Source organism: Stegodyphus dumicola, chromosome 3, assembly GCF_044657685.1.
Source record: "Stegodyphus dumicola isolate Sdum_Otavi_A_Nest chromosome 3, ASM4465768v1".
Classification (NCBI taxonomy): Eukaryota; Metazoa; Arthropoda; class Arachnida; order Araneae; family Eresidae; genus Stegodyphus; species Stegodyphus dumicola.
In genome coordinates, this window is record NC_140770.1 from 111261179 (window position 1) to 111286736 (window position 25558).

Sequence of the window (25558 nt, forward strand, 5' to 3'; positions counted from 1 at the left end):
AATGCCAGTGTTTTGGAGTACAGGTAAAAATATTTGATGAATGATGATTATGTTGTGTTTTTCCTAATACTCTAATATTGTTGACATTTATTTTATATGTTTTTATTTTTTTATTATATTGTTAATAAATTGGTTAAGTTCAAAATCTTTATTGTCTTCAATGTCTGCACAACATAACTCAGGGAGCTTTCATTGCTACTACTGCTAAATGTTTAATTTCTTTAAACTTTAAACTTTGCTTTAGCATCATTTTGGTTATGGGCCCAGTAGCTCCTGAGTTATTTTTAGTGCAGACTTTTGAAGTTTAAAGTTAATTTAGGACTTAAGAGATTGGGGGGCGGTTTTTGTTAAAATTCAAATATGGCTACTGTTAGTGTCATGCATAATATTGCTAAACTTGATGCATGTAATTATTTTACATGGTCCAAAGATATGAAGTTTGTCTTGAATGAAAAAAATGCATGGCTTTTGGTCAAGGGTATTGAAAAATGTCCTGATTCAGATGATGTTAAGGGTATTGCAAAAGAAATTATTGCCGACTATCAAAATAGAAGTCAATTAGCATTATCGTTAATTTATATGAATGTAAGCCCTGAATATAGAAACTTGATATGTGAAATTGATGACCCGGTAGTGGCATGGAATACGCTTGCCAAATATTTCCAGCCAGATTATCGGTCAAGACATATGTCCCTGTTTTCAGAGTTCTTAAACTGCAAAATCAAGCCAAATGAAAGTATTAGTTTCTTTTCTTCTAGATTAAAACGCGTAACTGAAAAGTTAGCTGATATTAATCAGGCTGTAAGAGATGTATATATATGTTTCCAGTTTCTTAGGTTCCTTCCAGATAAATTTGATCAAGTAGTTCAGAATATTTTGAGGTGGCCAGATGAAAAGTTCATTTTTAAAAATGTTGAACTTGAAATTCTAGCAGAGGAAACGCATCTTAATTTAAGAGAGATAGATAGGGAAAACTCCAATAAGACTATAGAAGTACAAAGTACTCACTGTGAACCCAAATTTAAGCAGATTAAAGGGCTCAAGTGTTATAAATGTGGCCGTCCAGGTCATATTCAAAAATACTGTAGAATGAGAGGTAATTTTTCCAGATCACCCTCACCTGCTTCTTCTGTTTCCTCAGCTGTATCTAGTAGTAATAAAACATCTTCTAAGCGTAAGAATAAGCCCAAGTTGAGTAAAAGTAATAATTCCCATGCACAGTCCCATTTTATAGCTTAAGCCAATGTTAACAATTTGGAAGAAAATGATGATAGTTGGATCTTTGATACGGCTGCATCTCATCATTTTTGTAAAAATCGTGAATTGTTTGATACTTTTTCTCCTGTGAAAAATGAGAATATGCTAGTAGCTATTGATGGGGTAACTTTTCCAATTCATGGGAAGGGTACTGTTAAAATGAAATTTGGGGATACGGTTATTTTGCTTAAAGATGTGTTATATTCACCTGAACTGAGACGAAATTTAATATCTGGACCTAGGGTGGATATCAATGGAGCGAGATTTTATGGTAAAAACGGGCAAATCAAAGTTACTGATAATGAGAATTCAACTTTATACAAGGCTAAGTTGATAGGAAGTAACTATCATGTGTTCCCGAAAATAATCAAAAAGGGGGGCAAATCTGTAAAATTTGAGGCATCCACAGTTCAGCATAATAATAGTGAATTGTGGCATGGTCGGTTTGGTCATATAAATTATGATACTATTGTCAGGACTAGTAAGAGACATTCAGTTCGAGGTCTTCCCGTGTTAAAGCACTCACCTAATTTGTTTTGTGAACATTGCCAAATCAATAAGCAAAGACGAATCTCCTATAGACCCTTAGAAGGTATTCAAGTAAAGAGACCGCTTAAAAGGGTTTTCTCTGATGCATGGGGACCTATTAACATTCCAGGTAGGAATGGTGAACGTTATTTCGATTCCTTTATTGACGAATATTCTCGTTACGTGGTAGTGTACCCCATTGTGGAGAAAAGTCAGGTGTTTGAAGTATTTGAAAGGCATATAGCATGTGTGGAAAGATCTTTAAACCTTAAGTTGAAATACTTTAGGACTGACAATGGGCGAGAATATGATAATGATCAATTCAGGTCATATTGTAAGAAATATGGTGTAAAGCACGAATTTACAGATGTCTATACTCCAGAACAGAATGGAATTTGTGAGAGATTTAATCAGACAGCTCTAAATAATGTACGTGCAATCTTACACGATAGTGGAATGAGTTCCGAATTTTGGTCAGATGCAGTAATGTATTTTGCATATTCATTTAATAGAATTTGTCATAAGGGCCAAGATAGAACCCCATTTGAATTATACACTAAGCGGAAACCATCAGTACGTCATCTTAAGGCATTTGGAATGATTGCCTATATGGGAATTCCAAAGGCTAAAAGAAATTCTAAACTTGATCCAAAGGCAACAAAGGGCCGATTGATTGGGTACAGTGTACGAACAAAAGGGTACAAGATTTGGTTGGAAAATGAGCAAAAGGTAGTAGAAACCCTAAATGCTACTTTTAAAGAGTCGATTGGAATGCAGAAAAGTGGCAGTGGAGCTGCACTGGGCACCCTACCTGATTTGGAATCTGAAGAAAGGGTAAAGTTCCAATCTACTGACACTCCAGTTGGCTATTTTCCTGAAATAGAGGAAAGAACCAATACCAATGTACCTTCTTCTACAATTGGCACTGACACTCAATCTACATTGAGACAAGTAACTTGGCTTCGTAAACCTGTTCCAAGGCCAGACGGCACTCGTACGGATGTGTATTATTTTGAGAGGGGGTCTAATCAAAGACTACGATCACCAAATGATGTAGAAAGGTATTGCACTGAACATAATATTCAGTATGATCCTACCTTGTTTGATTTCAAGGGAAGCAATACTTATAGTGGTGAAATCGACCCAACTGGTACTCCTTCAACGTCGTATACCCGAGATAGCTGACTAGATGTTTCAATTCCAAACACTTATAACCAGGCAATGAAATCCACAGAAAAGCTTAAATGGATAGAAACAATGGAAGAGGAAATGGCCAACATGCGAAAGCATAAGGTATGGCATCTTGTTCCACTTCCTAAAGACAAGACTCCACTAGGTTGCAGGTGGATTTCCAACATTAAACGGGACGAATTTGGAAACATTGTTCGTTTTAAAGCTCGTTTAGTGGCTCAGGGTTATCTTCAAATTAAATACGATACCTATGATGAAACCTACTCTCCTGTAGTTAACTTTTCAGTAATAAGGCTCTTTTTCTCCCTTTTAGTTGCACACCTTGGATGGGCAAATATACAATGTGACGTGAAAAGTGCCTATCTCTATGCTCCTTTATCAGAGGAAATTTACATGTCCCAACCACAGGGTTTTGTAGAGCGAGATAAAGAAACTTTTGTATGTCGTTTAGATAGAGCCTTGTATGGTTTGCATCAGAGTGGCCGATTATGGTACTACGAGTTGGATAGAACACTTTGTAACCTAGGGTTCATCAAGTTTGAGTGGTGTAATTGTGTCTATCGTTTTAAAGATTTTGTCATTCCGTTGGTTTATGTTGATGATATAGTCGTGTTTGGGAAAAGTGAAGTTCAGGCCAAAAGGATATTAAAAGTCCTGAGTTCACATTTTGATTTGAAAATTTTAGGTAAAACAAGAAAGCTTCTGGGTGTGGAATTTGAATATGAGAAAAATAGTGTTTTAATTCATCAGCAATTATATATAGAAGACATAGTTAATCGATTTAAGTCTTTTAAAATACAAATTACTTCCCTTCCAATAGTTAAAGGTGTGAAATACTTCCAATAGTTAAAGGTGTGAAGTCTCAAAGTCCCAGTACACAAGAAGAAACGACTGAAATGATGAATTATCCTTATAGAAATGTTTTGGGATGTCTATCGTTTCTTTGCAATCGTACTCGTCCGGATATAGCTTATGCTGTTAATATATTTTCTCAGTTCCAAAGCAATCCTGGTAAGTTTCACTGGGAAGGATTACTTAAACTTTTAGGGTACGTTTACAATACCAGACAGTACAAACTCAAGCTGGTATGCAAGGAACTGAAGCTCAATATATATTCAGATTCGGATTTTGCTTCAAGCAGGGATGATATGGTGTCTATTGGTGGACAAATAGCTTTGTTGGGAGAATCACCTGTATCTTGACGTACATTTAAAGAAAGGGGAGTGAGTTTATCTACTATGGAGGCTGAATTTATCTCCATGACTGAATCAGCAAAAGAATTAGTTTGGTTTAAAAACATTTTGGATGAATGCATTCAGTTTAAAATTGCAAGTAACTATGTTTCGAGGCCAATATTGTTTGCTGATAACATGGCTGCTATATGTTTTACAAAATCACCCATTGAAAACTCAAGGACAAAACATATAGATGTGAAACTATTTTTCATTCGTGATCTATTGAACAGGGAAATTTTTGATTTAAAATATGTCTCAAGTAAAGATAATCTGGCTGATCCCATGACAAAACCGCTGACTAAGCATAATCTGATAAGATTTTGTGGAACAATTTTCTTATGAAATTTGTTTTTGTGTGTATTTAAATTAAGAGTTTTGTTAATTTGAAAAATATGTTATAAGTCATATTGTGATGGATATTAGGTAAATGTAAAATTGTATAGTGTAGAATGTTGTATGAGTGACCAGGGCCCTGGGTAAATGTATTGAGCGTATGATCATATATATGACTTTGTATTGTTTTGTAACATGTTGGACTTTCTTGCTACGGTAAAAATTTTTGAGTAATGGGATAAGATTTTCCCAAAGAAAAATTTTCTTAAAAATTTCTGAATGAAATTGTGATATTTATTTATTCTTGTTTTGAATTTTGTAAAAATACTGGCATTCGGTTTTTATATCAAGTCGGAGATGATGATGTGGGGGGCATTTGTTGGAAAATATAGTTTATTTTTAAACCTTTTACTGCATCATCTCTCCTTCTTGAAATGTTTATTTAGATTAATCCTTATTTTAATGTAATATAGTAGTTACTTCTACTTCTTTTTCTTGCTGCCACTGTTTGCATTGAGAACGGACTGTTTCAACCTAATTGAGATGCAAAAACGAAACATGATGTTACGTCATGTGAAAAGCCGATTCGTGCCGATAGCTGATTGGTTGCCGTGAGATGACGTCATTCCTACTTCTGCTATAAGTATCTCGCGACGCTCTGGCTCAACCCTTCTACTTCCTGGTTTCCCGGCTAGTGAGTAAGCGGTTTTCAGCCCCTTCAAGGATGCATGCAGTCTGGTGAAAGAATGCCTTGATTCCGGTTTGATGGTTCCAGATTAAAATTCTTCGAGGCTGTCCTGTGAGTAAATGCCGTGGGCGGCATCCATGTTTCTTCAATGAAGGCGGAATTAAAAATACGTGAGTGGCGACGACTCCTTGTGCAAACGAAGTTAGGCCGGTTTTAAGTGGTTTCACATTTAAATTTTTCAGGTGTTTTCTTGACCATTGATTATGGACTTATTGAATGGGTAGCCTGCTTTATTTTTTAGGCTGCATAGTCACTATTTAGGACACTGTCATTTTTTTTGTTTTTTGTTTGTATAGAATGCCAGTGTTTTGGAGTACAGGTAAAAATATTTGATGAATGATGATTATGTTGTGTTTTTCCTAATACTCTAATATTGTTGACATTTATTTTATGTGTTTTTATTTTTTTATTATATTGTTAATAAATTGGTTAAGTTCAAAATCTTTATTGTCTTCAATGTCTGCACAACATAACTCAGGGAGCTTTCATTGCTACTACTGCTAAATGTTTAATTTCTTTAAACTTTAAACTTTGCTTTAGCATCAACCTCAAAGCTAAAATATTTCTGCGCATGTGGCGCGTTGACGCATGCGCATAGGCGTTTTATGCGTGCGCGCAAGACATTTACGACTGCACATATATGTCTGCGCAAGCGCAGAATACGTTTTCGCGTGCGCGTTTAATTTATAATGGATGGTATAAGCTAAAATTATCTAATTATCTATTTCAGTTAATGTTAATGATTGCGTTGTTCCTTAATCTTCAAATTGGATCCGGCTTATTATTTTTTCCAGACTGTAAGAGCAATTTTATAAAAGTAAGCTTGAACTTTCGATTATGTCAAATAGAATTTCCGATGCTGGAGCTCCCAAAGGATCTAGAAAACGAAAGTATGTTTCGATGTCCATCAAACAAAAAGCGAATTGCTACAAAAAATGGATAAAGGCATATCCTTTGTTTATCTAACCGTTCCGAAATCTGTTTATCAATTTCACGCTGCTCTGCGCGCGCGGGTGTGTGTGTGTGTGTGTGTGTGTGGACATCGCGGCGCACAATGAACTGGAAGTTGTTCTGTCAGCACTATCGTTATCTTCAGGGCAGATGTTTTTATTTTATTCGGCTTATAATTCCTTACTAAATGTAGTATTTAATTTCATTTACTCCGTCTTTGATATGATTTAAATCAAATTCCTCATCATTATAAATATCACGAATACAAATCAAATAGTTTTCTGGTTGCAATTTTCTAATTTCGGCTATGCGTAAGGTATGCTTTACGCAATCGCGCGTTGAAAGAAATGTTTAATAAAGTAAACAAATAAATATTAAGCTTCTTTTTTTGCAAATTTTGATACCCTTTAGATCATAATTGCTCATTATTTTATAAATTACGGTTTCATATTTTTAATTTTATAATTTCTGCATGCCATCTTGCCAGATTTAAACTGATGACCTATAATCCGGAAAAATCGATAATCCGGAATCGCCGAAGTCCCGACGAGTCCGGATTAAAGACTTTTGACTGTACTGCATTTCATAACTGTTTCCATATTTTTATTATCATGTTAGTTTCTGAAATTAAATGCAGTTAATTTTAGATCACAGTTCAGCAGTTTTGTTAAACATAAACTATGCATCATATAAAAAAATACCTGTTTCTGATTCTTGATTTAACAACACAGTTTCAGTTATTTTCAGTTCCACTGCATTCAACTTTAATTCTATTGCTTTTGATTCTCGTGAGCAAAGATCAATCTGTTTTCTACCTAAGAAGGAAAAGGAATACACACATATATATTTACTCAAAACATTTTCTGGGATACTCTCTTAACTTTACATACTGCATGAAATTTTTTTTAGAATAATTACTATGCAGCACCATTTGTCTCTCAGTTCTGATTCATTCATATTTATCATAACTGTGAAATATTTCATTTGTACGACACATATCTTTACTTACACATCAATTTCTCAATTTATTCACCAACATTTTTTTCACTGCCTAAACAGGAGATGCCCCACAAGTTTTTTTTCTCCCTTTATTTGGAATTTTTGAAATAGCTGCTAAAAACATCTTCTTCTAGTGAGCAATATGTGAAGAACCAGAATCCATTTATCAATTACATCTGAAAGATGTCTAAATTGCCTTTATATATTTGTCAGGAAAATAGACAATACAATGCCCATGCTTAAGAACAACAGACAGGAAATTCAAGGAAGAAGACCAAATGTGGTTACAAAACTTCAAGTATCTTCGGAAAATCTAGCATTACCTAGCACACGCCTTTGGAGAGATGTTTCTACATGAGTAAGAAACTTGATGATGTGGTAAACATGATGATGAGGATTTGTATGAGGAATCCTTCTTTTTAATCTAAATTGGATTCAACCTTAATTAAGGACATTAAGTTAGCTGTATCAAATCCTAAAGATTACACTACATAGGACAAAGGATATCAATCCTCAATGACAGGAAGATTTGAGAAAAATATGTGTCTGTTTGTTTTATGTACTTTGCATTACAGAATTATTTACTTATTTCTATAAGAATAATGTGCCTATAATAATTTGCTTTACTTATTTCTAAACTGTAATTGTAATTTTATATTCATTACATATTTCAAGTAATTTTTAATTTATAACAACATATATATTACCATATAATGCATACCTATAATTTCAAACTATATTTTTAAATTTTTACGTATATTAGTCGCATAATGCACATCCTTTTCTTTAGGAAGAATCCTGAAAGATATACGCACAATAATCTTATCCTTTAAAGTCATTCTTTCGAAGATTTTCCCCAGGCTTTCAAACATCAATATACTAAACTAACAAACTAAACTAAAAATATACTAAACTAACAAAGCGAAAAAGGGAACAATGTGTGTGGGGGGGGAATGGTTGAGGGTGGTGAATAATTTTGTAAAGAAGGCGAGTTGTATTTAACAAAGGTTTACATAAGAATGTTATTCTATGGTTTCAAGAAAAGGGGGATGTAATTTGGAATAAGAATGTACTTCCAACCCAAACGAATTCACAGAATTAGGAGGCAGATGTTTTCTTTTTCTGCAGTCATTTGAAGTGAACATCGAAGGCTTAGTAAATCACATTAGCTGAAACACAGTTGATCTAGTGTTCCTTTTAGTAGCAAGTATGACCCCTGCCAAAGGAAACATAGTGCTGACTTCAAATGCAAAATCATTCAATTTGTGAAAGAAAATGGAAATCGGGCAGCAGCAAGGATGCTTGATGTTGGTGAGAGCTCCACAGATGAAAAAACGAAATCACAATAATTAATATGCCAAAGAATAAATGTGCTTGCATAAAGGAGAAACAAAATGGCATATCCTGAAAGACTATGTTGTGAACTGTATCCTAAAAAATCACCAGAATGGATTAATTGTAACAAGAAACAGCATACATTTTATTTGCAAAAAAGAATGCAAATGAAAGTTAAAACTTTGAGCATGTATAATCGATTTATGAGACAGAATAATTTAGTTCTATGAGGAAAAAAAAAAGTTTCACAAAGGCATTCGAGACAAGAAATTTATAAGTTCTTATTTTTGTGACTAATCTCTCTCCTGTCTGATATCACAAGCCCACAAAATTCAAAAAATCACAAGCCACATTCAAGGAGTACAAGATTATGCCCATCACTGGGAAAAGCCTTGGGTGCAATATATAGGTGATGGTATGATTTTGCCCAGTTAATGATACAACAAATTTCAAGAATTACGTTACTGACCTATGAAGGGAAAAAAAAAATTTACAGTCACATACTGGAAATATGAATGAAATTCCAGCAATATCCAGTATGATAAGAAATAAAACAATTGATGTGAAAGGAACAAAACAACAGGTCACAAGAAATCTTACCTCAGCATAGTGTCTTCCTGCATAAAAGATGGTATAAAATTAAAATCCATGGTTACTTTTAAAAGAAAGCCCATGGTGAAATGTGATTTCCCAATGGTTTTATACTTCGTGTTTGTGAGAAAGGATAGATGGACAAAAATGGTGTCAAACTGTGGATAAGAAATGTTTGGCAAGAGTCCTGTTGCTTGAAAGAATCATGAAAATCTTTTTTTTTGTTTGTGACATGTTTAGATTCCATCTAATGGTAAATACAAAATTAATAATTTTAAAATACTAATATATTTAATATTTTAAAATCATAAGAATGCAACTTTCTACATGCAGTTATGAAAAATTTGAAAAAAAAGTCATATTTATATTTGAATAAAAAACAGGAGATGCCCCACAAGTTTTTTTTCTCCCCTTATTTGGAATTTTTGAAATAGCTGCTAAAAACATCTTCTTCTAGTGAGCAATATGTGAAGGACCAGAATCCATTTATCAATTACATCTGAAAGATGTCTAAATTGCCTTTATATATTTGTCAGGAAAATAGACAATACAATGCCCACGCTTAAGAACAACAGACAGGAAATTCAAGGAAGAAGACCAAATGTGGTTACAAAACTTCAAGTATCTTTGGAAAATCTAGCATTACCTAGCACACGCCTTTGGAGAGATGTTTCTAATATATTGAATAGAAAACTATATTGAAAATATAGTTTATATTATATTGAAAATATAATATAAACTTCTATATTGAATACAAAACCCTCTTTTTTCCTTCCCCAAGAACATTTTAAAGCAAATTTTAACTTTTCTTAAATAGTCATTAATTGTCATCTGACATGGCTTTTGAATCTGAATCCCAAGCAAAGTGCTATGAATTGAATTCAGTTCTTGAAATGTTTTTTCCCTTGTATTATTAAACGCAAAGAAATTCCTGAAGGTGTCAATGCTAGCACTTTGAAAAGAAAGTGGTATTATTTCTTCATTTTCTTCTTCATCCTCACTACTTAAATGTTAATCGGGTAAAATGTTTTCAATAAGTTCTTCAACTGTGCATAGGTCTGATGTCATTCATTACATTGGCATCACAGTTTCATAGCCCCAATAGTGCGACTCACAGTGAATATTAATAACCTCAATATTTAAATTTTCCTGTGTGTTTCCTCTAGTTATGTTTTGAAGGACTATCTGAATCAACCTTTGCTTGCAGAACATTTTCAAATCCTTAAAGACACTTAGATCTAATGCTTGTATTACAATTGCATAATTTTCTGGGAGGAGAACAACTTTCACATTTTACAAGAAATCTGTCATTTGAGGGTAGACAGTACAATGATATATAAAAAGTAAAATTTTGCAGTTTTGTCTATTTTCTTGAGCCATTCTGTAAAAACGTTCCGTAGCCATTCATGTTTTCCTATTTGCTTTATATTACAATGACAGAGTTTTAACATGTTTGAAGGACCTTGGTTTGGACCTATAATTAAAGAAATTTTTTCCATACCACCAGCTTTTGCACAAAGTAAAATAATGAGACATTCTTAACTTTGCTTAGTTCTGACTTGCTTAGCTATGATGCTGTTCACCTTTGGAAGCTAGGGTTCGTGCAGGCATATGTTTAATGAGAGAGATATTACAAAAAGATTATTCTTATTGCAAATATTCGTAACTAAGGAAATTTATCTTTGATCAAATACTAATAAAAGTTTTAAAATTTCTAAAGTTAAAACTTGTATCTTCAAATCTTTGAATAGGATTTATATCATAAATTTATAATCATTTATATCATGAATACGATTTATATCATAAATTAATTACCTGTATTTCTAGATCTTCAAAAGCATCCCTCATGTTCATTTTTGGTAATGAAAATAATGTAAAATTGGACACCATATCATTAAAATTTTAGATTTTTTTTTCAAATTCTTGTTATAATAATATTAATTAATTTATTGAAATGTATTCACAGGAGCCTTCACTGTCGCAAAGGAATGTCAACAGCACAGAAGACTTGATGCTGAGAGAAGTGAAAAAAAAAAAAAAAAAAAAAAAAACTAGAGGTAGTAAAAACACTCAACACACAGTTGGGCCATAAAAATGGATTAAAATACTGGAATTTGCAGTAGTAAAAGACTATTACAGAGGGAGTATCAATAAAAGACTAAAAGGTAAATGTCGCATGAAAAATCAGAGATTAGTGAAAGCATTAAACTTTGCTCTTAGTGTCCTACATATATCAACATTTTACAGCAGTATAAATACATTACCTTGCTGCATGACAGTAGATAAAGGTGCTAATATAACTATTCTTCTAGCCTGGCAAATCTGCAAAAACCTATATACAGGTCCATCCTTGATAGGCTTTTGAATGGAAAGAAAATATCAGCACATGATAAAATGAATGTCATCAGCATCCAAATCACGTGCTGCACATTGTCTGTATGGACAATATAATGGCAACTCTGAAACTGACTAGGATTTTTGCTTAGATGAAAAAAATAACGAATGTATAAGGAGATATTGATAACTGTATTGGATGATAATGAAGTGTGTTTCTACAGGATAAATATCACTGTCCTTCTTTAAACTGAGTGCATTATTAGCGATACAATCGAAACTCGTGAAAACCTAAGAGTAGGGAATATTTTCCTAAGGAAAAACTATGAATGCTAAATTAAGGAAAGATGAGGTTCTTGATCCGTATGTCAAGTTATTTAGGCACAGAATTAGTAATAAATTCCAATAATGCTCTTGCTCATCATGCTGCACTAGTGCATTATCTTGAGAGCAAAGGAATCCAGCACATGGCGGGGGGCACATATCCTCCAGACTTAAATCCGATATAACACACATGAATGCACTAGGATCACAACTTGAACCACTGCAGAATCCACCTAAAAATCTCCACGTCATTCAAGATGTTGTTCGTAATGAATAAACATCCTAACTCCAGGACAACCTAATGCAGAACACATTAAAAAAAAAAAAAAAAAAAAAAAAAAAAAAAAAAAAAAACTATAATGTTTGCATTTCAGCCACTAATAACCATACATTTTATTATTATTATTATTTTCAGTTTATCTCTAGAGAGCTGTAACACCAAGTCCCACATGTCTTAAAGAATATTTATTTATATGGTCAATATTAAAAAATTCCTTCATTTTTAAAAAATACTGAAAATCTCAATCAAATGAATTTTTGTAGTTTAAGTAAAGGCCCATTTCCACTGCTGTGCATGCGTTGCGGTGTCTATGCATTTATCCAATCAGCGAGTGAATTCACTTTGATTGACATCTGCAATCCGGTCGATGTGCGGTGACGGATGGAGTTCAACAATGTTCAACTTCTATCCGTATGTCTGTGGATGCATTGGGGTCACGTGGTAAAAAAGGAGCAATCAGGTGTAGTCACCAAAAATTAATGGCGGCAGAAATAGTGATGAACGCTCGTTTATGGCAAGAATGTTTTGCTACAAAATACTTATTTCTGAATTAACATTATAGTGAGAAATCTGCGTGCTGAAAAAGACAGCAATCAGCTGAATTTAGTTAAAAAAAGATAAGATAACTGCAACTACAGTACTTGTTCGCAGATAAAATCAGGCGTTCAAGAAAATTAGCGGCAAAAATTATATTTCCAAGGCCATGAAATAGCAAAATTTATCCTGACAATTATTTCCTAGTTTTGCATACTCACTTACCTTTAATGAAAATGAATGTCTGACTATATCAAACTGCTATAGCAAATTAGATATGATTAAAAGATTTATTTTTTTCTTTTGAAACAGGTAAAAACTAAAAACGTTAATTATAAATTAAATTTGATAGCCTTTTAAATATTCCACTGCATTAAAGAGTATGTTAAATTTGTATTTCCCTTTATAAATATATGTTTTTGGCCAACATATATTTGTAAGCACATGAAATATATTTTTAGCAGCCCGTTTAACTTCAATCGAAAAGCCACTTTAAAAGATAATGTTTTTTGTAGAAAATGTACTAGAAGCTGAAGAACAAACTCTGGTGAATTTTTCAGACGATAGCACACTGAAATAGCACCAAAAAATTTAGTTTTAAGAATTGATTTACTTGATGATGTATATAAGCCAAAATATGCATACGTCTCCCATGTGATGCTAGCTTAGTGGTAAAGCTGACGGTAATAATGTTTACTTTTGGGGGTCGTGAGTTCGAATCCCATACACTTTTTGCACCGTTTGCAACTTTCTCAGCTTTTTGTTCCAATTTGATCTATATTCATGTTTTATAATTTATTTCTATTATTATATGCTTTAAATATATTGTTTTATTTATGCTCTTATTTATTTAAATTTCCTCCCGCAAAAAAGTTTGAAAATTATATAATACTAATTTAAAGCATACCCTGTATAAATATATAAATCCAAAATTTTATTAATCCTAAAAAATTTATAAAAATGCATAAGTGAATAATGGGATAGATTATTAATCCTAAAAAAATTATAAAAATGCATAAGTAAATAATAGGATAGCTTATTAATCCTAAAAAAAATATAAAAATGCATAAATGAATAATAGGATAGATTTAATCCTAAAAAATTTATAAAAATGCATAAGTGAATAATAGGATAAATAAATTTTTGGAATTATATATTTATTCATGGATTTTGATACTTGCACTTGATTTACATATGCTCTCAGAATTAAAATGATATTGTATATTAGTTCGCAGCAATAATTAATCATTTATTTGTTTGCATTAAATTTCATTTAAATTTAATTAACTTTAAATTTGCTTTTTATGAATAGAAAATGTTTGTTAAACTCAAATTTCATTCCTTGCAGCAATGGCGCAAGAGAATTATTTAAATTTAATTTATTTTGAAACCCTGTAGATATATATATTTTCGTTTCACTTTTATGTGAATGCTCAGACTTTGGGACATGTGCTCAGACTTTGGGATGTTTACAACTCTAAACTTTCATTCCAATCAACATGAGACAGTATTAATTCCCTAAACATTTTTTAACAAAAAATTACTATAATAATTGCTTTTAAATTCAGTCCTCTCCAGCAGAAGCGCAGGAATTAATTAATTAAATATTTCCATTTTCTTTACCTAATGTGTGTATATATAAAGAGAAAAATCTTATTTTTATAACTTCTATAAAAAGAGATATGAATTAAAAATGTTTAATTTAAAAATAATATTTTATGGATTATGCATGAAATATAACTGTCCATAGTGCATTTTAAAACAAACGAAATTTCTAATAAATTATCCAGCTATGACCCTATAAAGTCAGCGGTATACAAGCACAGCAAATTTTGTGTAAATATTGTGAACCTTTCTTTACAGTTGCTCTGTATTTTTAAAGTACCAACTATTTTTTAATTCCTTTAACTTTTTTATTTTATTTTTTCACTAACAGTACATTTTAGTTTTAATAATATATATATTATTTCATCAATATTTAAGGCTTCTAGAAACGCAAAAATAATTTAAAATTTTAAAATTTATTTCAGCTTCTATGGAATTAGTGATGTTCATAATATGCATTATAATCTTACTTATCTAAAAATTGCTAGCGTACTTTACTTTCGCAGTTCATAAGCAGAAATAAAAATTTCCAATAACATGGAATCTAGTAAACAAAACTTTTCTGAGTTTTACACAAGGATCCATATCAAATCCAAAACAAACAATACTCGCTTAAGCAGGAAAAATTCAGATGTTCAGCGTCGTAACTCGCGAACTGCTTATTTTGTGCCAAAATGTTACAGTGACACCTAGCGGCGCAAAATGAAAATATTCTACGGATACGCAGCAGTAGAAATGCTTGTACGGATGCTGTAGGCGTGTCTTCAACTGACGCAACGCGTTCGTACACAGTAGTGGAAACGAGGCTTAACAGACAATTATACATCTAATCTGTCACATAAATATTTGAGCAACTGTACTTTAAAAGAAGCAAAACATCTATAACACTACAAAATACTTGCCATTTTAACCTGAAATTATTCTACATATATTTATTTATTTATTTCCTTTTATTCTAAGTTGATTTACTCTAAAAAAAGGAATCACTTTCTTACTAGTTTCTGAATGATCCTCTAATATTATCTGCTAATTTGTTAATATACTCACTTATACTCACTTCAAAAAGTTAAGCACAAAGATGTAAAATGCAAAAAAAATTAACAAATACTGCTTTGATTGACACAAAATTCGGCGGCAAGAAAGTAGCATGCATATTTATGCATAAAACAAAATCAATAATTGTATACAGAAATGAAAACAATATTAAATTTTTGTAAGTTATCAGATAATGACATGCTGGGGACTTAAACATAACTATGTATAAAGTGAACATAAACAGCATAAAATGAAAAAAAAAAAAAAAAAAAAAAAAAAAAAAAAAAAAAAAGAGGACATTAATAGAGTATGTGATCCCCCCCCTCATCTGTATACAAAGTTTACACCTTGTGACCATGCTTTCAATTAGGTGGTCAACCACCGCGAATTAAGCAATCATCATTCTTCTTGTAGAGCAGTTTCCAGCTCAATAAGAGTGGCTGGAGGTGGAAAACATGAAGATACAGCACGGCCAAGAGCATCCCAAAGATTTTCAATGGGATTAAGGTCGGGCGAATATGCTTGCCACGCTATATGCGCAATCCCTTCACTCTCCAGGTAGTCATTGACAATGTCAGCTCTATGGGGACATGTGTTATCGTTCATTAAAACAAAAGTAGGGCCAACTGCTGCAGAGTACAATCTAACAATGGGTTCTAGGACTTCATCTCGATATCTGACAGCCATCAAAGAACCCCGTTTAAAGATGTGCAGGTCAGTGCGGTATCCTAATGAAATCCCTGCCCACACCATAATACTTCCGCCTTGGAATGCGTGATGTTCGGTGATGTTTTGGGACTGATTGCATGTTCGTTGTTTATGCCATATCCTTATACACTTATTATCTGGCTCCAGAGCAAATCTTGACTCATCAGTAAACATGACATTACCCCAGTCAGACACATTCCAATTGACATGTTCCCGGCATCACTGTAATCATGCCCCTCTTGATTGGACGGATAGAGGAACACAAATTCGAGGTACCCGGGCATATAGTCCACTCATATGTAATCTTCCCTGTACAGTAGCTTCAGATATCGCCTTACCAATAGACGCTGCAACCACAGATGTCACACGCAGGGAGGTCGCTCTGCGATTCTGCTTGGCTACAATAGCAATATATCGATCTTTTATGGGGGTTGTAACCTTTTATGGGGTTTGTTGGGCGACCGGCTACGGGCCTTCGGACAACTGTCTGTGTGGTTTGGAACTGTTTCCATAAACGTGGAATTACAGAACGATGAACACCGATGAAAAGAGCAACATCTGTGATCGACTGTCCTGCTTCAATGTGCACCACAGCACACCAGTGCTCAGAATCTTCCATTCATCTTCTGGAAGTCATAGAAACACGTATGTTTCGAAAACAAATTGTACGAAAGTTTTGAACACCTTCTATCAGCACTTACAATCAACTTCTGTAACCCTTCACAAAGCTGGCTTCTTATAAGAGTGCCTTTTTTGCATATTTCTTGACATGAAAGCGCAATTGGCTGTTACCTAACATATTTACACACTTCCATCTACCTCTGCAGCAATTGCATCCTCTTCAACTCTGATTGGCTTCCGAAAATTAGCATTTTCCTCTCTGTGCTTAACTTTTGGAAGTGAGTGTATCATCAATATACATTTGAAAAAAAATATTTGCTTTATGTAATCAATATTTTCATCAATAACTTTTCTTGAAATTTCAGATTTAATCAAAATATATCTAAAAAATCTATTTAATGTCCCAAAAACTGCATGTACTTCAAATGTGCAGAAGCTGCTAATCTTACTTCTTTAGAAATTTCAGTGTAGAGAATAACTGCAGAAAGCTTTTTTAAATTATATACTACGTGCTTAGATGCATAAGATATAAAATTGCTGATTTTTAATATTTTTATTAAAAGAGAATATTTTTTTTGTATAGATTCCTTTCCCATGTGATAAGAATACAAACATTTTTGAATTTTGCATATTTTTGAATGGGGGGAGGGAAATCACAAAAATAAAATAGAAAATAAAAGAAATAAAACTATTTCAAGGAAAAGGCAATGTATTTTCTTATTATTATGGTCCATGTTATTTAAATGGTACCAATGGCCTCCATGTTAGTACACTGCACTAAAACAGCAATCATACTTGCAACTGCTGGCAAATCATGGCCAAAAACTTAGCAGTCCAAATTAGACACTTAGAGCCCACTCAATATAAGAGCTCTGAAGGATGACTGTTTTGTTGCAGTTCAATAATATGATAGCTCCTGGCTGTTTTGTCACAGTTCTATAACATAACAGCTCTGTTTAAATAATAGCATCTGTAAAATAATAATGTATTAGCATAGAATAATACAGTTTTCACTGCTTTTTCTGACAATGCTTTAATAAATGTGAGAAACTCATCATAATCTTACTGCAAAACAGTTTATTCTGCATTAACACCAGTAATGCATTTTCTCATTTTTAATGGTCTTTTTCTGCACTTTTAACCATTAAAATACCTGCCAACTTAGAGTAAAAATGAGATTTATTAAAACAATTTAGAAAAAAAGCAAAAAAATTAGTTTTACAGTAAAGCCTAACATATAGCTGAATACTCTGAATGAGTTACCGAAGAAAAAACAGCTATCACAAAAAATAAATAAATGAAATTAAGTTTTACACGATCTGCTTTTACTAAAAAGTAATTAGAAATTGTTTCATAGCACTTATTATCCTGCTTAGTTTTCAGAATCTCGAAAATATGGCAAAGACATTTTAAGGCAAAAACAAAGGCAAAGACATTTTAAAACATGGTAGACAGGGAGAAAAAAATAACATTTTTCTAAAACACTAAATTTAAATATGCTGTTGTTATTTTTACACCACTATAATAACATTCTTATAGTTGTTAAAATAATAATAATGAAATATACAAATCACCATTTCACAGACAAACTGATCTTAACATTAACTGCCAAAATCTTGATTAATCACCAAACATGGCAATGCACAACAAAAAAAAAAAAAAGTTGCATTTAAAACTGCCAAAATCTTGATTAATCACCAAACATGACAATGCACAATAAAAAGGGAAAAGATTGTTCTTTTGCACAATAAATGGAATGAATTTAAATGGTAACCCTAATTTCTGGCATGAATATGTGCTTTAACATATCTGTTGACAAATCGCCATACTCACAGAAATTTTAGTGCTTTTAACAACAACAGAGGGGGAAAAAATTTAAAATAAAATGAATGCAAATTCATAAAATATTTATTTCCTGTAAGAAGTCACTACAATTAAATTCGCTATATACCTTAAATTTTGCTAGAAGCTATAATAAAAAAAATCATCACAACAGAAAATGACCATCATCTATCCTTTTTTTATTTTGCTGACTTATTTTTATTTGAATGGCCATTTTTCTCCACTAGAATCCTCTAGAACAGTAATCCGTGAAAACTTTTTGATGATCCGCAGAAAAATTGGGACATTCATTTACATTTTTATGAAGATTCAGTTTAAAAAATGACGAGTAACAAAACCTATTATGGAATATGGATTATACTTTTTTTTAAAATTTTAGTGAAATTTCTTCTGAAATTAGCGACTTTTTAGCTACTTTTGAAGGTGCAGATAGCGACATTTGAAAGTGAGAATTGGCATCCATAAATATGCTGCTGTTATCAATAGCAGAAACTGGAATTCTCTTCCCTTTTGAATTGCAAACATATGTTATGGTAGTCATTAATAACACAATTTTTCTCGTCAATAGGCAATAGGCAAAAAATTGTATGAATCAATTATTTTCTTAATAAATCTGCTACTGCATTTATATGCACATTTTTCGTGAAATTTACACACATTTTTAGAGGCATACATACACTTATTTAGTACCATATTTCTATAATCATATGCAGATAATATACACACACACCAAATGTAAAAATGCTGTTTTAAAAAAGCATTTGTACATGAGAACCATCTGCATTCTTGTTTATAATTGCATTACAGGAAGTTTCCGTTTTTGTTCTGTCTAACTGGTGATGGATGGCACCATTGCCGAGTAAACGCTGATTATTATATTTAGAATAATTAAAAATTGGTGGCATAACACTTTAAGTTTACTGATATTGCTTTGTGTTTGCCGGTTTGTTCTTGCTTTTCATGAAGTTCCTTTTCAGTGATATGGAAATGTGAAGCTTTTTCTGTATGAGAAGGTAATATTTTTGTACTTTTAATATAACTTTTCAATGTAAACGAAATATGTGTATCAGTGAGACGTTAATAGTGTTTTAACTGTTACTCATAATCAGGAGCATAGCCTGAATTTCCATAAAGGCATTCTGCTGAACATCAAATGTTTCGAAAATGATATTAACAAATGAAAATTAGAATTACATGTATTGGAAAGTTGAATATCGTTTTTGTGTATCAATATGTTGTTTTTAAGGTCTGATTTAAGGGTTTTTTTAATTCATATTAATGGTCCGCCAAATATAAAATTATATATGTAGTGGTCCATGAAGTTCTAAGGGTTGACGACCACTGCTATAGATGGTTATTATTACTTCTAGTAGCACTGAAGCAAATGAACTCTCTACATGAATAAGTGATTTATTCTAGATCTAGGTAATTTTAATTGCTCCAGCAGATTTTTTTTTCAAATGCCATCTTTATGACTTTGGTTCGGTTCAGCCATTCATGAAAAAGTTTCTGGGAGTGGAAATGCAAATTTTACAAAACCTCAAACTTCAACCTTCAACGATGGTCATACTTTTGTCTAAGTATGGTTCAAGCAAAACTGTGGGGTTTATGGCAGAGAAGTTATATGTAAAATTTAGGTATATTTATGTGATTGATGAGCTTTATTAGTAGCTTTTAAGCACAAGTGGTTAAAATTTATGTATATTTATTTGCATATATGTAAATCTTTTCAATTTCTTACTTGTATATTTTTAGTGACAATTTACATAAAAATGCATAATTTTTTACTTAGCATTTAAGTATACTTTTCATAGGAATTTACATTAATTTTCACTATTTCTTTTAGTTCGTATAAATGTGTAATTTTGGTAAAAATTCAGATAAATCTCCTGTTGATTTTACTGTGTATTAATGTGCAATTTTGGCAAAAAAAAGTATGAATCAATTATTTTCTTAATAAATTTGCTACTGCATTTATATGCACATTTTTCGTGATATTTAAATGGCATTCAATAGAAACTAAAATGCATTGCGGCCATGGTACTTTATCATCTTAACTTTAAAGAAAAAAATTCCATTATCAATAATTTTGGAAAAATATCCTAAAATTTACTTAGTATTTACTGAGTACTTCTGACTTGAGTTTTAAAGAACATTCAAGAGATTAAAGAAAAGTTGTAAATTTGGATATACGGAAACATAACATCCACTTTAAAATTATCCTCCTCATAGCAAACCTGAGGTCACTTATCTCAATACTTCAACTAAAACTATTTTTATCAGAGACTTCACTGCCCATTCATCTACATGGGGATACCCAGACGCTAGTGATCCCGGGAAAGAAGTTGAAGACATTTTATACTTTACATTTTTTATAGTCTTATGATTTGCACACTTTTATAACAGAAAGAAATTTAATACAGAATTACTGCTTGCTACATCAGACTTCTCACCCTTTACCAAAAGAAAAATATTGGATGACCATGGTTCACGGAATCAACAAGTAATTACTGATATTACATTTCCACCCTGATATAGAAGCACATATATTTAAAAATCATCTTGGAATTTAAAAAAAAAACCTTAACAAATTGCAAGCTAACAAATGTCGTATTTGATCAACAAATTTGATTTTTGTTGCCATTTTCAAAACTGTTACAAGGCAGTATAATTTTTAATGCTAAAAAATGTATTCAAGAGGGCAGATTAAAGGCTACATGTGCTTTTGGTCTGAAAAACTTAAAATGATGAAAGATAAATGAAACAGGCTAAGAAGAAAAGTAGAATTAATTAGAAGTTGAATGTCCATCTAACATTCAGGCTTAGCAAAAACAAGTTGCTTTATTTAAGATTGTCCTCTCAGAGAAAATAATATCATTTGATAGCTTTATTTCTAAGATAAACTTCAAAAATAATGGGAAAAGAACATATAAAATTTTCTTCAAAAATTAAATATGAAAATTCTAGATCATTTAAAAGACCCTTCTTAGTGAATGAAATGTCTGCTGCTTCAAGTTAAGCAACTGCAAATACACTTGCGCAACATTTCCATAACAAGCAACACAAATCTGATTTCTGCAGAAAGCAGACAAAATCAGTTAAAGCAAGTATTAGATCTATTCATAATTGTTCTTCACAATCACAAAATATCCTTCTCTTATTAAGTACTCCAATCACCATAGATGAACTCTCTGTGACATTAAGCCATTTAAAATCAAATAAATCTAAAGGTGACAATGAAATTCGTCCTTAATTTCTCATGAATTTGGACTATAAAGCAACTTATAATATTCTGAAGTTTTTCAACTTAACATGGTGTAAATTGATAATAATCCTGATCCCCAAAATAGAAAAGGAGCACAGAGACATAAAAGGATACAGACTGATTTCAGTTTCAAGTATTTTATGTAAAACTATAGAGAGGATAACTGAAATAAATATAAATTGGTATGCCAAAAATTTTCGATTTTTAGCCAATGAACTACTGGTTTAAAAAAATATAGATCACCTGACCAGCATGTTACACTACACAGCCAAAAAGTAAAGAATACACTAGATAAAAAATAAATCCTTTCTGTAGTTTTCATTGACCTGAATTCTGCTTATGACTTAGTTTGTAGGAGTATTTTACTTTTAAAGCTTTTCAACAGTGGAGTTTAAATATGTTTCATTGATTCAAGAGCTTTCTTAGCCAGTGAATTGGTACAATTTGCTATGTTATATACAGTTGTAAAGACTGGCCTCCCACAGGGAGCTGTTGAACTGAAATTGAAAAAAATTGGTGTTAAGTTTACTGCAGTTTTCAAATTTTTTCACTGACTCACCAGCTTTCGAAATTAAGATCTTTTATTTCAGGATTCACTGGTACAGGGAACCAACAATTTTCAATACTTGACTTGGAAGGAGCATATTGAAATGATTTTAGAATGTGCTAGTAAGAGGCTAACCTTAATGAAGAGAGCTGCTTGATCTAAAAGGGGTTATTCTAGAACCACTCTTGATTTAACATGCATCTCCTATATTCTACCTCTTATTACTCACTACTGTGAGCCCCTCATGGCAGCATCTAATCACGTGATGGATTCACTAATAAAAAGATTTCACAACCAAGCTTTCTGACTTATCACTGGTGCAATTAAAATCACCTCAGTTGATGCACTCTTACTAGCAATACGCCATATGTGCATTAAATCCATTGTGGAAGAGAGAGCACTAATCCTATGGGAAGAAATTTTTAAGGGAACTAGACTGCTTTTCCCTATTCTGAAATTTTTCAACTCAACATGGTGTAAATCGATAAATATCAATAAAATAATAAAATAAATAATGTAATAATGCATGAAATAATGTGGAAATTACAGCCAAGTGTTAATGATATACTCAGTTTTTTATTCATACAGTTTTCATATAAAAAAGTGCATTATACATCATGTGATGCAAACGATACAAGCTGACCCTCCCAGCATAGTTTACATTGCCCTATGGTCTTATTAGGAGCTGTGGCAGAGCAAGCGAGAAACAACAGCCTCCCCCCCCATGCTGCCTACAAAGAACTTTTAAGGGCCATATAAACCTTAAATACCTCCTTTCTTTCTAAAATATCCATAGCCAGGTGTTACTTTCTTTTTTGGTATAGTTTGTGAGAATAACAAAATGCCATTAACTTTCAATAAGAAAAACGTATTAGCTAACAGTCCCCCTTTTCTGCATTAAATGATTGCATTAAATCCTTTTAAAAAATACAATGACTATTAGATAACTGCCAACTGACAAGATACGATAATTCATGCTAAGTTTTAAGAAATACTTATACCATCAGATTAATGGTAAGTATAATATTTTGCTTAATTTTAAATTGCGAAGTTTTCCCCTTACTTTCTTTCCTTTTCTTGCTTTCCCTTGCAGCAGTCTTTGCATCATTCTCTTGTACCTTTTTAACCCTTTATATGATCAAAAAATGATGCAATAAAAGGGCATTAAATAATCACAGTGATGATGATAAAGAGTAAACATAATATGAAAAACTTGCTGACATCAGATCATATTTTAAAAAAATTGCTAAAGTTAATAAAATTATTTGGGTAAAATATTTTAATGTTAAGATACAATAACATGGCAAACAAATATTAATTTAGAAGTCACACAACAAAAATCAGCGTTATAATTTCAAAGGACTAATTTTGATGGTTCGATAAAACCATCGAAACTAGTCCTGTGAAAATTTGAAAATATAACACTGATTTTTGTTGTTTCACTTCTAAATTAATATTTTAATGTTGTTTCAACATTTTACTGTTACAATGCCTTTGAATGCAAAGAATTAAGAAAAAAAGAGATTATATTTCCTTAATAAAATTCTTCAATAAATAAACACTTACAACAGTTCAGGTTTATATTATTTGCAGTGTAAATCTGAATATATCTATTATTAAGTGATTACTATTAACTAGATCTCTAGAACACATATTTTAAGCATTCTGAAATGTAAAACAAATATTCCTGCTCTTTTAAAAACACATAAATAAGTCTTACCAGCTTTTAACCGCCTCTGAAAAAAAAAAGAAAAGAAAAAAAAAAAAAAATTACTACAGATTTTATTTTCTTACTACACATAAATACTGTAGAAAGAGTAACCTATTAATGAAAATTTTAGCAGAGATAAACACCAGTACAATTATGCAGACATATATGATATAGGAATTTCAGTAAATGATATCATTTTGCAAGTTGCCAAACAGTTTTTTGAAAAATTAGTAAAACAGTAACTTTTGAAATGAGCTACTAAAATATATTACTTTAATTTAAATATTTCTTTAAAATAATCAACATAGCCAATTTGTGCTTTTTGTTTCCTTACATGACTTTCTGACCACAGATTTCAGTAGAAATATCATATTTTTGGCATATTTAAAAAGAAAAAAAAAAGTGACAATAGCCAAGCACACATACACATACTACACATGTGTTTTTAAATTTATGTGGATTTATATATTTTACAGTTCACCATCATTTTACTGAATGGTATTCATCTGTTGTAAAAATGTAAATATCGGTCATGTACATTTTTTGTCATTAAATTACTGATTTTATGAATTTAAAAAAAATTATTATTTACAAAGACTACCTGCCTGTAAGCCATGAAGGTAATTAAAATATTTTTCAATTCACAGGGTTTCCAGTGAGTTGACAACTTTTTGTGAACATACAGATAATCAAAAAGTAAAGAAAAAACATTTGAAATATGATGAGCATCAACAATAGAAATGCGAAAATTATTTTTATGAAGCAACTGTAAACTGAAACAGGTTCTATCAAAATAAACTTGCCAAAGAAGATAAACTACAAATCTGATTATTATGTAAGAAATACCACTTGGATGTTTCTAAATTTTTTTTTGGTCTCTGTGTGAGTGTGCTTGAATTTTGATGTTACCAATTTGCTATGAAAATAATAAAAAATTATATATTAATTTAGTAACTTTCAAAAGTGTTATCCACAGTACAGAATAAGGTACTTGTTTTTTGTAGCAGTTTTGATAAAAAAACTGATCTGGTGCATTTCGACATTGGTGAAACAGTTACTGATTTAAGCATGTGTGAGTAACAAACATTTAACAATTTAACTGGTTTCTGTAATTTTACTGTGTTAATATAACAGTTTTTTTTAATGTAAAATACTCATTATGCTTACTACTTTCAATCTTTCATCAACAGAAAAGCAGCTATAGTTGATGGTTTGGTTTGGTTTGTTAGATTACGGCAAAGCACTCGACAGCTATCTGCCTTAAGGGAGGGATGCTTTCATGGTGGACTTTTTAAAGGGAAACCGGCTCGTATACACGTTACACATGGAGGAAACCATGAAAACACCCAACCTCGGACCGAACTACCAGTGTTCAGTGATGTTACCGCTCAGCCGCTGGTGGGCCCTATAGTTGATGTCTGAGGTATTATTAGCAGGAACTGTGGTCATCAGAAAGAGTCAGTAAAAATGAATTTTACAGTATATTTAATAAATATTACTTTTAATAACTTGCTAATGAAACTGCATTAAATAAAATAATTAATACAATTCTCTGGTATGTTTAAAAATAAACGTTTAAAAATA

The 25558-nt window shown here is 31.8% G+C and overlaps 1 protein-coding gene across 2 annotated transcripts in view; it reads right to left on the minus strand.

Moving 5' to 3' along the window:
* The window catches only part of LOC146998065 (uncharacterized), a 78318-nt gene that overhangs the window by 35529 nt on the left and 17231 nt on the right, over window positions 1-25558 (minus strand). For both annotated transcript variants that reach the window (XM_085813197.1, XM_085813198.1), the window contains exons 3-4: window positions 23984-23999; window positions 6945-7058 (exon numbers count right to left, since the gene is read on the minus strand). In XM_085813197.1, the coding sequence (XP_085669323.1) occupies window positions 6945-7058; window positions 23984-23999 (130 nt within the window). The remainder of the gene's footprint in view (window positions 1-6944; window positions 7059-23983; window positions 24000-25558) is intronic.